Here is a 14,125-nt window from a genome sequence, read left to right as displayed (position 1 = left end):
ACAAAATCTAAGTAGCCACAGTGGATAAATAAAACAAAACTCCCAGGTCATTTGAAAGACAATTATCTGAAAGGGTAAAATAACTCCCATTTTTTAGTTTTAATTCACTATCATTTCAGGTTGACTTTTCAATTCTCCTGGTAACCTAGTATTTCATTGGGTCACCTGTGTTTTCAAAATTTCCCTATGAAAACCTGCTTGCATTAAGTATGGTGTATTCGCTTCCAGACATGAACTTACAAATGAATACATGGAAAGATGGAAATATCTGGAAAAAACACAATGGATTGCCTCAAAATAAACTGTTCCCCAAATCATTTTATGACTGCCTATGTCACGACTCAGGGGTTAGAGTGGAGCCATTCTTAAGGTTTCAAGGTGCTTAGCCATAAGCAAGGATAAATAAAATACTCGGGCTATTGAACTGGCCAGTTCTGCAACAACTGTTTTCAATTGGTGGTATCAGCTGTTTTCCTTTCTATTAAGTAGCGTTAGCAGCCACTGATAATGAAAGCCAGAGCCCACCAGAAATAGACCAGAGGAAATTTCCTGACTCACTTGCATAGCAACAATTCATCAGCATGGAAGATGTATGAAGTGTGACTTCAGATTAATGCGAGTGATTAGACTTATCCACATGACAGAACTCTTACATATAAATGAGCACTGGCCCCTTCAGGCGAGTCCTCAGAGAACTTGTATGCTTATATTCCAGTGATGTGATTGGTCTGGAAACACTTTTGGACTTCCCTTCAGGGGAGAATGTTCTTTTGAACATCCTTAATGGTGACAAAATTTGTCCTTTGAGGGTGGATTTGATTTTTGGAAATGGTACAATGTATTCATAGTGGACATCTGTTGTTTTCATCTACCCAGAATCCTCTTACCCAATTACAGGTTGAAGAGACTGCATTTGTTCTATTTTTCACTCTGCCTCTGAAGGCTCTCAAGGAGAAATATTTTTAAAATGTCTTAGGAGGTGCACTTCGGTGGCTTAGTTGGTTAAGCCTCTGACTCTTGGTTTCAGCTGAGGTCATGATCTCGTGGTTTGTGAGTGTAAGCCCTGCCTGGGACTCCACGCTGACAGCGCAGAGCCTGCTTAGGATTCTCTTTCTCCCTCTCTCTCTGCCCTCCCCTACTCATCCTCTCTGTCTCTCTTGAAATAAATAAATACATTTAAAAAAAATAAAAAATAAATATAATGTCTTAGGAAATGTCCATCTTTCCTCATTTTGGTGACTGCACCCATATCCACCTCCCCCTCCTTCACTAGATCTAAGTTGTTCAGATGGGATGACTTAACCACTAGTTCTATGGGGACAGACATGTGATTCAGGCCTGGCACAGTGATTGAACTGAAACACCACAATAGCGCTCAGTTCTGGGATTTGGGTTTGAACTGCTGGGAAGAGAATTTCTTCCGCTGCTATGAGGGAAGCATGACACTACTAGTCACCATCTTGCCGCTCCAGGGGACAGCAGGCCTAATAATGAGGCCGACACAAAAGAAAGCCGATTTGAGAATTGAGCAATGATACACATGTGCACACTTATGTACATATCTATATCATGAGAGAGACCAAGTCCCGGTTTGTGCTCCTGGACCCAGATGTACTTGCAACAAAAACTATCCTGGGACTCTTGTGTCATAAGCCAATAAACTCTCCTTTTGCCTAGTGGTTTCTATTTGGATTTCTACCTTACAATCAAGTGAGTCCTGACTAGTCTAGTAGAAGAGAGAAAGACTGGTGAATGAATTAACTCATCATCAAGGAGTAAGGAAGGCACCAACACACTGTTAACAAATTTCTACTCAAGAGACATTCATTGAGCACCTGCTAAGTAGTTGATCTAAATAGTCCAGTTGCTAAAATAAACTAGTCAGTTCAGGATGGCAAGAAGCTTTCAGCCAACAAAAGAAACTGCTTTTCTTCCTTTGCTTGCATGGATTCACAGGACCATTTCCAAAGAGGAGTTCATGACAGGAATGTCTTTGCCAAAGACAGCATTCTTGAGGATTGTTAGAGAAGGTAACCAATTTTTTAAGAAGACAACAGTCATTTGAGATTATGAATTCTGTCTTTTTAAAAATAGAGTTCTATTTTCCCTCTGTGGTCATACCTCCTGTGGAAGGTGAGAACACAGCCCAGCAAGGGCAGGATGATCAGCATAGGATACATAAACTTATTTCAGAGCTGGGAGGACTCCTGGCCACATTGGAGGGGGAAGGGGAGTGAGTGGGGAAAGGTGATCTCTGTCCCAAGTTCTAAATCTACTTTTCTCAGCAGCATTTTTATCATTCGAAGGGGCTCTTTCTGATGTCATTTTTTTTGGGGTCTATGCTGAGGATAAAAAAATCCAGAATAATAGAGTGTGATTTTGCTCTGAATGGTTTCCTTGGTTGCAAGGTATGTGATCCACTCAGATAAAGAATAAGAAAATTTATTGCAGGGCATTTGAGACACAGCTCTTGCCATCCTTTCATGGGCTTCCTGTGTTCATCTTCTCCTTGCCTCTCCGCCTCTCCCTGCATCTGCTCTCTGCACCAACCAGCATCTCCTCTTTCTACTGACCAGCTTCCTCTACTGACTCATGGTTCCTTCTCCTCCTCACTTCAGCTTGCACAAACCATCACTTTCATGAACATGACTCTTCCAACTTCACCTCCCAACTCAAACTGGCAAATTCTTTTCATGTTTCTTAGTTCACATTCCTGAGAGGACAGACTGATCAGTCCATTTTGGAGTTTTGAGCCAGATTACTCAGAATCACTGGCTATTTATGGGGCAGCTGTGATCAGGATGGGGCAGTGTCATGTGGAACCTAATGAGAACACCAAAACTCGGGAAATCTAGGAGTATGGGGGAATGGGACAGGTTCCATGGCTAGCCTGTCCAAAGCCTGTCCTGCTTTGTGTGTCTATGTTTTTCCCCACCAGCCCTGGTGAAAAGTCTGCAGAGAAGCTTAGTAACTGACATTTTTAGGTCACAAAAATGTTCCTGTTTCTAGTGATAACACCTCTTGGAAATTTTCAAAGAGTTGTAAGAGGGCAGTAAAAAGTCACCTCTCTACTTCAGTAAGTCAGCAAGTAGAAGAAACCATGATCATAAGAAGCAGCAAGTGATGGCAGTGGGTGGTGTATTGGCAAGGTAATCTATGGAGGAGCAAGGAGAAAATAAAGAGCCGGGAGAACAAATTTTGGGATGAGAAATATGCCTCGGGAGGTTTTCAATACTGTGACCTAGCCTCAGCTGTCCTTGTTCCACCCTCCCCTGCCCTCTTACAACCTGGAGAGGTATTAGGTCCAGAGATCAATATTTGGGGTACCCTACTGCTTATGTAGGTTAGTCTGGGAAACTTGCCACCATATTTGACATTGCTCCTATAGAAAAATGCGCCTTCAGGGTTGAACAATTGACTTACAAACGTATTTGTGGAACATAATTGCTGCTAAAATGGGAACTGCTAAAAATAGATTGCAATCTGGGATTTTCACTCCTAAACCTCTAGAGACTCAACAGCTTTCAAGAAGAAGCTTCTGCTTGCCTTTCCCACAGCCTACTTTGCTCCAAGGAACAAAGTGCTACCAGAGTTTAGTCAGGTTTAAAGAAGTGGCTTTAACTGTGAGCTAAAAGAGATTTCCACAGTTTCTAGTAAAGGGATTAAAAGTAATTCCAAATGTTAAGGCCAAGGTGATAAAAGAGTGGGAGCTGCTCTTTTGGTAGGAAAAGGCAGCCATATCTCTGTGCCCCTTCTGTTTTTCTCCAGCTTCCTTCCAGAAAGGATAGAGATAACCTTCCCTTCTCTTCTTTATTCCTTTCTGCACTCTACCCCAAGAGGCTAGTTATGTCAGAAGGGGCAGGGCTGTTCTGCCTACTAAAAATGTGTTAGGTAGCTTTAGGCCAAAAGAGCTCAAATTTAAGTGTGATCAGAAACATCTGGTGAAGTGGTAAATAACCCAGACCTTCTCCTGTAATTTGGTCAGCAGGTCTGGGGTGTGGCCCAGCAACTTGAACTTTTAAATGAGTACCCCCTGATGATTCTGGTGTAGATATTTTACATACCATATTTTGAGAAAGAAAGCCTGGACCCTGGGGCAGAACGTGGATGTATTGCTAAGATACAGTGTGTGTGTGTGTGTGTGTGTGTGTGTGTGTACACGCATGCGCGTGGATATGCAGGTGCTTGCCCCTCTTTAGTTCTGGGCTCCAGGAGATCCTCTTGCTCAAGCTGAAGGTTTTGGTTCTACCTAGCTCAAAAGAACTCAACATTTGAATTGGGGCCTAGGCCAAATGGAATAATAGCTTCCACTAGTTAGGTCATAGACCTCTGAGCCAGACCTTGCTGGATAGAGCAGTCATTCTCAAACCTTGCTGCACATTGAAACAACCTGGGGAGCTTTAAAAAATACTGATGCCTGGGCCCCACTTCCAGAGAGTTTGATTTCATTGGTCAGGGTATAATCTGGACATTTTGGAATTTTTAGAGGCCCTTGGGTATTTCTAATGTGTAGCCAGAGTTGAGAACCACTGTGGTAGAAAAAATGATTTTCTTTTTCCTAGGATCCTGGCTGAAAACAATATTCACTCTTTTACACCATAGACACCATAGAAGAAAACTTGATACTTGCATTTCTGCAAGGCAGAACAAAAAAGTATCAATGATATAAAAGTGATAATATCTTGAATAATGTTTACTTTTAAATACAGTCAAGGATAATGAAAATATTCTTAGTCTGGCTTCTTTTGTCCATGGCAAGAAAGAAAGACATGGCATGATATAACTCAGAATTCTCTAAAGTATCTTAGAGATGAAGTCAACTATGATAATACTGTTGTCTTCAAAAGCTTCCCCGAAAGAAACAGGGAAGTGTAAATCTTTATGCTTTCTTTCTCTTTTTCCTGAGACATAGATGATTAGATTCATAGTTGATTATGGTATAGCATTTCAGGACTATCTGTGATTTTATTCTCCTTTTCTAGAGGTAAGTGAATAAATTAAATGGAAAACGTATCAGTGGACTACAGCTTTTGAACAAATGGACAAATTCTGATCATTAGAGGAATAATGTCTTTATTAGATTGACAATATTCTAATAGGTTCACACACTTAGTGACTAGTTTGTTTTAAGCTGTTTTTTCATAGCAATTTGGTATATTTGGACTTTGTGAAGATTAAACCATTCTTGTCAAAATGCAGTACAATTCTGTATTTAAGGATGATAACATTTATCTTAGAAATAGGCTACACAGGGCTGGTCTGAGCTAGTTTGGATCCATGCTGAAAAGTTTGAGACTATAAGTCTGTACTCAAGATTCTAAATTGGAGGTCCTTAGAGCAATCCATGGACATTGGGGAGGTTCACAAACTCTCTGAAACTGTTTGCATAAATTTGAAGGTATATGCTTCACTCTATTTTCCTAGGAGAAGGTCCATAGCTTTCATCAGATTCTCAAAGGCATTATAACCACAAAAGTTTAGGACCCAGAACTCCATATATTTAAAATAGAGAATCTTCCACTTTAATCCCCTTCAACACAGTGTATCACTGAGAACAAGATACAGAAGAAGAAGAAGAAGAAGAAGAAGAAGAATCTACTTTGCTTTTCAACATGGCTCTTCTTAGGTCTGGAATTATAAATGTTTAAGTGATGTATTGGCAGCCCTTATGTCTTAGCTAAAATTGATTTGCTATAAATGAGCATTAAAAGGCTCCAGCAATGGCAGAGATTCTGAATTTTGTTTCTTTTGCTATAGGTTCCATATCATTCCAGGAAGAGTGGGCAGTTCTGACCAGCTGGGAAAACTGCCATTGGCCAAGGGCAATGCTTTTAGTTCACGTAATAGGTACAGTTTTCTAATTATAGAGCAAAGAATAAATTTTAACATTTTCCTTGCTGATTCCCCTTCCTGGATCTAATTAGATGGTGTCAGCTTTAGGTGGTCATGGTCAAAAGCTGCAAATGCAGCAAAGATGGACCTACCTATAATCACACCTAACATGGGAAATTATGGTTTTATGAAATGATAGAGTAATGACTTTATGAAAAAATTGCTTTTAACAGAAAGTTTCCTTAATGTTAAAATTTATTCAACTTGCAAATATTAATTCGAATTCCTTTTTAGGATTGTAAGGGAATATAGTTTTAGTTTTATTCTAGGTGACATTTAGCCTCATTTTGGGGAGAAATGTGACATTTGTTAACACAATATTTTTAAATTAAATTTATCTAATATTTATAGTATTACCTTTCACGACAGAGTAAGGCAGTAGGTAAGAAGCTAAATTTTCCCCTGGTGTGAGAAATATGATATCTGAAATTAATTTTTTTATTTTAAAGGCTAATTCCAAAATACATGATCCATATATATAGTTTTCATGGGGACTTAAGGAGTGATAATTACATCTGCACATATTTATATATGAAGTTAAGCTATCATGGTTTTGTAAACTTTAATGTAAATATAATGGTTTTAGCCTTCAGGAACGTTAGTTTGCATTCACTTAAACATGAAGAAAAAGAAATCTTATTTAACATTGAAAAAACTGTATCCTTTATTTTGAATTATTGGACTAAATGCAAGATAATCCTTTTTGTGTTATAAAGTTGGAAATTCCTACAAATGTCTAAAATTCACACTGCTGCCATTCTTAAATTTGAGTGACCAGAAACCATCTAAAAATTGGTCTGTATTTGCTTTTGGTTTTCTAATCAGTTAATTGACCCAAGCCATTTTCAAAGAGAGATGACAATGTCTAATTAAAACTTGGAAATGACACTACATTTGAACTACTCCTGGCTTATGTTCTTGAACAACAATAAAGACAGTTAAATACTCCTTCTCTCTAATGCACGAAAACTAATCAAATGCAAGCACTGTTAAAAGCTAATGATTTTTCAAAATCCAGTGACTGTCTCCATGATACATAGATGACTGTGGTGGCAAAAATAAAAACAAATCAATCTGAGTTATCTATTTGCAAGTTAAAAATGAACATCACTGTTTGCAGGACTCATTAAAATTAGATACTAATTCTTCTTGAGGAATAGGAGTACTATTCTAGGTGAAATTTATCCCCATACCGAAGAGTGTGGATTTTTTAAAAATTATTATAACTGGCATTTTAAGCCAAGTTAAATTTATCACGTATTTTCACTATTACCACTTTAGATCTTTGATAGTGGGATGTCCAGATAAAATTGCCACTGGAATTTTGGATTTTACCTAGTAGAGTAGAAGTGTCTCTTAGTTATAAAGCTTAGGAAGAAATTCTGACCCATGTGTATTTTCTATGTTGTTTATTTAATCCCAACTATTTTTAAAAATTGCTCTCATGCTACTTTCCTCAGTCCCAGCTGGTGTTCTTTTGGGGGATGCTACACTGGCCCATTGTTTAAAACAACATACATAATCTAGGAAGGCACATGTCAACAGGGCTTTAGGTTAGAGCCAAACCTGGGAAATGTTTTTCAAACAATTCTGTCTCCATCCTTTCAGTAAGAGGAGGAACTCTTGAAAGTGTGATGGGAAAATTGTTGGGACCTGTAAAGATCCTATTACTCTGAGAGTCTATGAATGGAATGGGTGGGAAGAATTAGTACAGCCTTCAGGTGGTAGCTGTAGGTGGTAAAGCCTCCAACAACTTCCTTCACTGAGCTTCCTAATGTTAGAGTCCAGCCTCTGCCAACCTCAGGCCAGCTGGAACCTGGCCTTGCTAGTGGTAGCCACAAAGAGCCGTTAGGCTCAGCTGATCATCACTGGGTGAGGAGGTGTCAGGATCGCTGTAGATCTGAGTCAGGGCTAAACTCAGGATTTCTTTCTTTTCTTTGTAAAACCGCAGTTCTTGTCCTGCTTTCCTGGCTTCCTCCAACTCCCTCAGGGCCATCCGTAGCTCTTGAGAGAGAATTCCTGGAGATTCCTTCTCTTTCATGATCCAGTCCAGGGCCATGTGGCTGCGCATCTTTTCATCTAGGGAATACTGGGAATAGTAGGAGATGACTTCCTGGAAGCCAAGAGACAAAGTCCAGAGTGTCAGTGAAGAGCAACAAAGGCACCTGTGTTCATGGCTTTCCAACACCTCATTTCCTTTGTCCCTGCCACCCCCCACATCCACATTCATAGAGGTTTTACCAATAACTGAACCTCTCTGATGTCTACACACGGAAACCAAATCCCATGATATGCTTCTTAAAGCAAATGAAGGGCCAAGCTGGTCAAGCAAAGCAGGGTCACTTCAGGCTAAGTCAAAACACTACCACCAAAAATGACTCAATAATGTTCACAACAGAGCTCTGACGTTGCTAGAAAATGTCTTCCTTAGAAAATGCATTCCTTCACACATGGATATTACCTCATTTATTCCTTGAACTCTTCTGCCCAGGATTTTCTCCTTCAGCAAGATGGAGAGATGGAAACAGTTATATGGAAAAGATTAGGGTATAATTGGGTTTGGTCTCACCCCCTGCAGAAAGCAGGAGGCTTTGAATGAGGACAAGACTTAGAAACCAGGAGAGCCCACTTCCTAACAAGAGTCAATTTGTTAGCTTAAGGAAGATAGATGACAGTCCAAATGGCTCACAGCAACTACAAATAGAACTATAAAAGTGTATTGTGGAACATAGGCATTATCATTATTGATACAATGGTAACTTCATGTACAGTATTTCTTCTGCAAACAATTAAAAATTGGCCACTACCTGTCAATTTTCATGTGAAAAAAATTGCCAATACATTGTAACATAATGTATGGGTTTGATGGATACACTTTAAGAAGATCTTATAGAGGGGATGCTTTGCTTATTTTTATTTTCAAGAACATATGGTATTTATTTATGACCTTAACAAATTAAAAACAACCATGGAAAAGTGTTTATAACTAACCCAGTGAGTTTCAAAGGCCTTTTATAAAATCAAAGGAAAAGAAAAAAAATAGCCAAAACCATTGTCAGCTACTTATTTCTTTTCCATCTTTGACATTTTGAAAGCCAGACTTTCTAACCAAAGATCAACTGAAAACTCCTGGGGCTGCAGTGCATGGAAAACTCTTATATCCACCCACATCTAGCTGACTAGTAAAGGCTTTATTCCTCATACAAATTCCTGTTAGCAAATTCTCAAAAATAAATGGCCATCTTTCAAAGTCCAATGGTGCATAAAGAAAGCAAAGAAAGCATAAATATTGGAAGATAGCAGGTGAAAGCTGTTCAATACACAGGACAGGGTTTGCCTTTGCCATTAAAAAAAGGGGGGAAGGGTGCTTCTCATAGGTAACAAAGAAATAGTGAGACCCCATTTCTGAAAAACAAGGAAGAAACTTCCAAACCAAAAAATTGAGGTGACTGAATGCCAGCTTGCCCAGCTTTATAATCATTTCTGTTGCCCTTTGGGGACTTTTAGTGGATAACTTTACCATTCTTCAGTGAAGCAGTTCAGAAACAGTACATTCTCAAATTTCTTTCTGCATTCGAGAACAGAAGAGGGCACAAATTCTTTTTTAATATATATAATTTATTGCCAAGTTGGCTAACATACAGTGTATACAGTGTGCTCTTCGTTTTGGGGGTAGATTCCGGTGAAGGCACAAATTCTAAGGTTGGGCAGGTGTGTAGAGTAGATTTAGCACTTGACTTAGAAATCAAGTCTGTCTTAATGATCCCTCCATTCTGGCATTTAGTACAGGTAGCTAAATGAATCCCATGTCCAGGCAATATTCTCCTTAGCATGCCTAGTTGGTCAGTCCCTGACTCAAATAGACTGCTTTATATATGTTTTTTCCTGTATCTTCTGCTCTTAATACATAAAGTACCAAATTTAAACAGAGAAAAATCCAAATAAAGGAAATCTAGGAAGATGACAAGCCATCTGCTCAGTCTCTATGACATAAACCTGTTCTTGATTGGAAAATCTCACCTGTCGGGAACACTTTGTTTCACGAAGGGCTTTTAGGCTTCCATTCCAGTGCAGTAGTTGGAAAATGGTCATCAGCTCCTACAAAACCCAAACACCTGTCATTAATCTCAAAGCAGAAATGTGAAAGAAAGTGTGAGAGATGGGTAGGGCATAACTCTGATCCCCAACTATCTCAGGAAAATAGAATACACAATATCATCAGAACATTTTGAGACTTTTCAAACACCAGAGTCTCCAAGATTCTTGAGCATTCTTCTCTCCTCTGCCGCATCCATATTTGCACAATAAAATGACTAAGTAGTTGAAAAATATCTTTCAACATTAAAAATACATATACTGTAACAACTCTACATTCAAGAAGTTATCTAAATATACCAGCATATCTCAGAATGATGTGCAGGCAAAATATTCATTGTACTGTTTTTGAAATTGCCTGAGGCTGGGAATATGTTAAATGATCATTTTTAAGGAAATGGTTTTAAAAAGTATGAAACTTAAGGGTAGCAGAATATGCTACTCCAAAATATAAGTTTAGGACATGTCATTCCAAAACATGCCATTTTGGTATATTGATTATTTTAAGCCAGAAGCACTTGAAAAACATCAAATGCAGGGAAAGTCTTTCCCTGAACTCCCCTTATCTGCCTAAAGACAAAAGGAACTTGTTTTGATAAATCTTCTCCCGAGGAATTTTATCAACCAGGGAAGACCAACTCTTACTATAGAAAAGGAAACTGGAAGTCCACACCATACCCAAACAAACTCTGTCACAAAGTATTATACATCCTATCTATTCTACTAAGGGCCCATTCATCTTTCTTAAAAATCATTTGCTATCCCCTAAGAGGCCTACATCTCCTGCCTCCCCTTTTCCTATCAAGATGGTATTTTATCATAAATTCCAAGCCACCTCAGGAAGATACTTATTTTTCCCTGAGTATCTCTCATATATATGTGAGGTATATATGCTAATAAACTTCTGTTTTTCTTATGTTAATCTGTCTTTGATTGCAGGGGTCTCAGCTAAGAACTCATAAGGGTAGAGGGAAAATTATTTTCCTCCCCTACAATACATTCTTGCTACTGAATACTTTCATTCACGGAGAGAGAATGAGAAGGCTCTCCAGGTTCTAGTATAAAGAGTCTTTATGATGTGGTGTTAAAAGAAAAGCAAGATGCACAACACATATACTGTGTGCTGGTATTTGATTTAAAAGAATAGAAAACCCTTATAAATGTTTGCTTGTAAATGCCAGGAGAGTTCTGGCAAGATACAAAAGAACTGGGTAACATAGTTGTCTCTGGGGAGAGAACAGGAATGTCTGGGAGGATGGGGAGGGAGATCTCCCTCTGACATTCTTTGTTACCTATTGAGCTTTGAATCATGTGACAATATTACATATTAAAGAAACCATTTAAATTTTAGCCAAAAAGTAAATATAGATAACATATAATTGACAAACCACAGAAACTGTAAAATTCTCCTGTGTTTATAAATTCAGTCAAGAAAATGCATAAAAATATGGGTAATAAAGTATAATTGACCTTAAAACCAATCCACAGTCCCTATATCCAGTGGCCCAGGGCTGAGCACATCACTGAGTTTCTATCAGCATCTTTTCCCTTGATGATATGAAGGACAAGGTAAACTGTATACACATACTGAAGATTTTATTTTCCTAATGCGTCTTCCAGTGAAATTATCTGCATTTTTTTTCATTTTTGGTCAGAGAGACTACCCCCCCCCCATTGTGGATTAACAGCATAAACAACACACACAATTCAATTAAGGAAATTCCTGGTCATGACACTAGTTATGAAAACTTAACTTTGAGACAGATGTCCTACCGACCATTTAAAAAAGCTGATTGTTATTGTCTTTACCTCTGCTTGCTCAGGAAGAAGCTTAAATTATGAAAATGAAGAGACCTAAGGCATTCTAAGATTTCAGACATCTTAAAATTATTGAATTTTAAAGCTATAAGATGATCAGAAGAGCAAATATCACCATTCTTATGTCTAAAATTGCCAGTAGAATGTAATTTTTTCCCCTTCTTTTCAGTTTGGGGTTTTGTCTATATTCTATTATTCAAGTAAGCACTCAAAGAGCCCATAGAGACTTCAGTAAAAGCAAAACCATGTGTTTCTATTAATTAAAATAATTCATGGATACCAGCAGAATTATTCCTCTTACCCCAAACAGAGATGCCACTATCTGCCTAGGGCTCTGGTTCCACTGCTCAGGGAAGCTGCCCCTCTTATGCCCTCTCTTTTTCACTTCTCCCTGGTCCAGATTTTCAGTCTGTCATGTCACTCTGGTAATTTGGAAAAGTGAGAGTTGGTTTGTTCTACAGCTAAATCTTATGTAATCTGCTTCTCACCCCTGTGCTTCTCAGCAAGGTAACCCCAGTGACTGAAGAGGGTAAATCTGTGCTACCTTTCTCATTGTACCTTTAAACCTACTCACTAGAGACTTGGTAGCCATAAAAATGAAAAGGAACACTTTTTATGTCCTGATAGGAAACAGTCTCTGTGATATTACAGGAGGGCCACTATTTCCAAATAAGACATCTCTTACCGTTTCATGTTTTATTTTGTATTCTAGTGTATATATCCATTTTTTAAAATAATGCATACCACCTCCACTCCTCCACTTTCCCCCCAGCCCAAGTTTATAATGGTTACACTCAGTAAAACCCAGAAAGATATAGTGAGTTTCTTCTGTGACTTTCAACAGCCCTCTTGATATTGTCCTTGTTGCCCAGTTTGAGAAACAGCCTACAGGGCTCTTAATTCCACCATCCTACAATTTTTGCCTTAGTAACATATTCTTCCTCCAATGTCTTCTAAGCTCTCATTCTTATCTATACACTAACTACTGCCCCCTTTCCAGATAAACTCTTGGCATTCCACCCAGCAGTCCTCCTAAGACTTTAGCACCCACAATTTTGCCATGAACAGAGCCAAAAACTGTTCCCATGTCCCTTGGCAACCGACATCTCTCAAAAACTTCCCCACAGAGACTTGAACTGTTTTTCACTGTGGAAGAGCCCTCCTCCTTACCCCTTATGGTTTGTCCAAATTTCTATTCCATCCCCAAGGAGTTTTTGCTGCAGCAGTAACACAACTGCCTCTTTCTCAGTGCTGTTTTTGTTCCTAAAATCCCACAGGGAAGATGACCTTCTTTCTGCCTTCTTACATTACATCCCAATCTAGTCATTGCCTTCCTTTGTAGAGATGCTAATCTTATGATCACTATGTAAAGTATATTGAAATATTTCCACATTCTTCCTGTCCTACTTCTTTATTTTCCTTCATAAGACCACCTTTACTATCCTCAAATCTTCCCGAAGCTGTTTGAGCCCTTCTCTTAACCCCAGGAAATCCTTGTATGCCTCTCGTTGATTCCATCAGAAATCCCTGCATTATTGCAGACTGGCAAGGAGAGCAAGGAGAGGGCTGCTGTGGGCCTCTGTAAGGATTCTCTTCCTAGGTCATCATAATCCCCTGCTGCCTGGTTTTCATGGTTTTGTTTTCTACCTGTCAAAGCCTTATCACTTTAATTTTTTTTTTTTTAATGTTTATTACTGAGAGACAGAGAGACACAGAGCGCGAGCAGGGGAGGGGTAGAGAGAGTGGGAGACACAGAATCTGAAGCAGGCTCCAGGCTCTGAGCTGTCAGCACAGAGCCTGATGCAGGGCTCGAACTCACAAACCGTGAGATCATGACCTGAGCTGAAGTCGGTTGCCCAACGAACTGAGCCACCCAGGTGCCCCAAAACCTTATCACTTTAAAGGAAATAAGTTTGGTGAGCTATCTGACCTGTTCCTTATTCATGTCTTTGTGCCATGCTTCTTGTTATGTGGTTGACCTAGAAGCCTGGGGAGTCTGGGTAGGCTGACAGGTAAACAAGAAGCTGGCCTATAAATTGGGTTGGGACTAGGGTGATATTTGTTTGTTATGAATTTTCACACATTCATTTTGAGTTTTTAAAATATTGCATTATAGGGGTGTCTGGGTGGCACAGTATAGTGGTGTCTGGGTGGCACAGTCACTTGAGTAGAATTCTTGGTTTTGGCTCAGGTCATGATCTCAGGGTTGTGGGATCAAGCCTCACATTGAGCTCCATGCTGAGCGTGGAGCCTGCTTAAGATTCTCTGCCTCCCTCTGCCCCTCTCCCTTGATTGCACTCTCTTTCTCTAAAAAAAAATA

At 39.2% G+C, this 14,125-nt stretch overlaps 1 protein-coding gene across 3 annotated transcripts in view; it reads right to left on the bottom strand.

Moving 5' to 3' along the window:
- Window positions 1-5,053: 5,053 nt before the first annotated feature.
- Window positions 5,054-14,125, bottom strand: part of LIX1 (limb and CNS expressed 1) — a 60,191-nt gene continuing 51,119 nt past the window's right edge. For all 3 annotated transcript variants that reach the window (XM_040447927.1, XM_040447925.1, XM_040447915.1), the window contains 2 exons: window positions 9,913-9,990; window positions 5,054-8,005 (listed from right to left, as the gene is read on the bottom strand). In XM_040447927.1, coding sequence (XP_040303861.1) covers window positions 7,718-8,005; window positions 9,913-9,990 — 366 coding nt within the window. In that variant the 3' untranslated portion in view covers window positions 5,054-7,717. The remainder of the gene's footprint in view (window positions 8,006-9,912; window positions 9,991-14,125) is intronic.

This window comes from Herpailurus yagouaroundi, unplaced genomic scaffold, assembly GCF_014898765.1.
Source record: "Herpailurus yagouaroundi ecotype Mexico unplaced genomic scaffold, PumYag 29, whole genome shotgun sequence".
Classification (NCBI taxonomy): domain Eukaryota; kingdom Metazoa; phylum Chordata; class Mammalia; order Carnivora; family Felidae; genus Herpailurus; species Herpailurus yagouaroundi.
The sequence above is the reverse complement of the archived record's forward strand: the minus strand, read 5'-3'. Positions and strand labels throughout refer to the sequence as shown.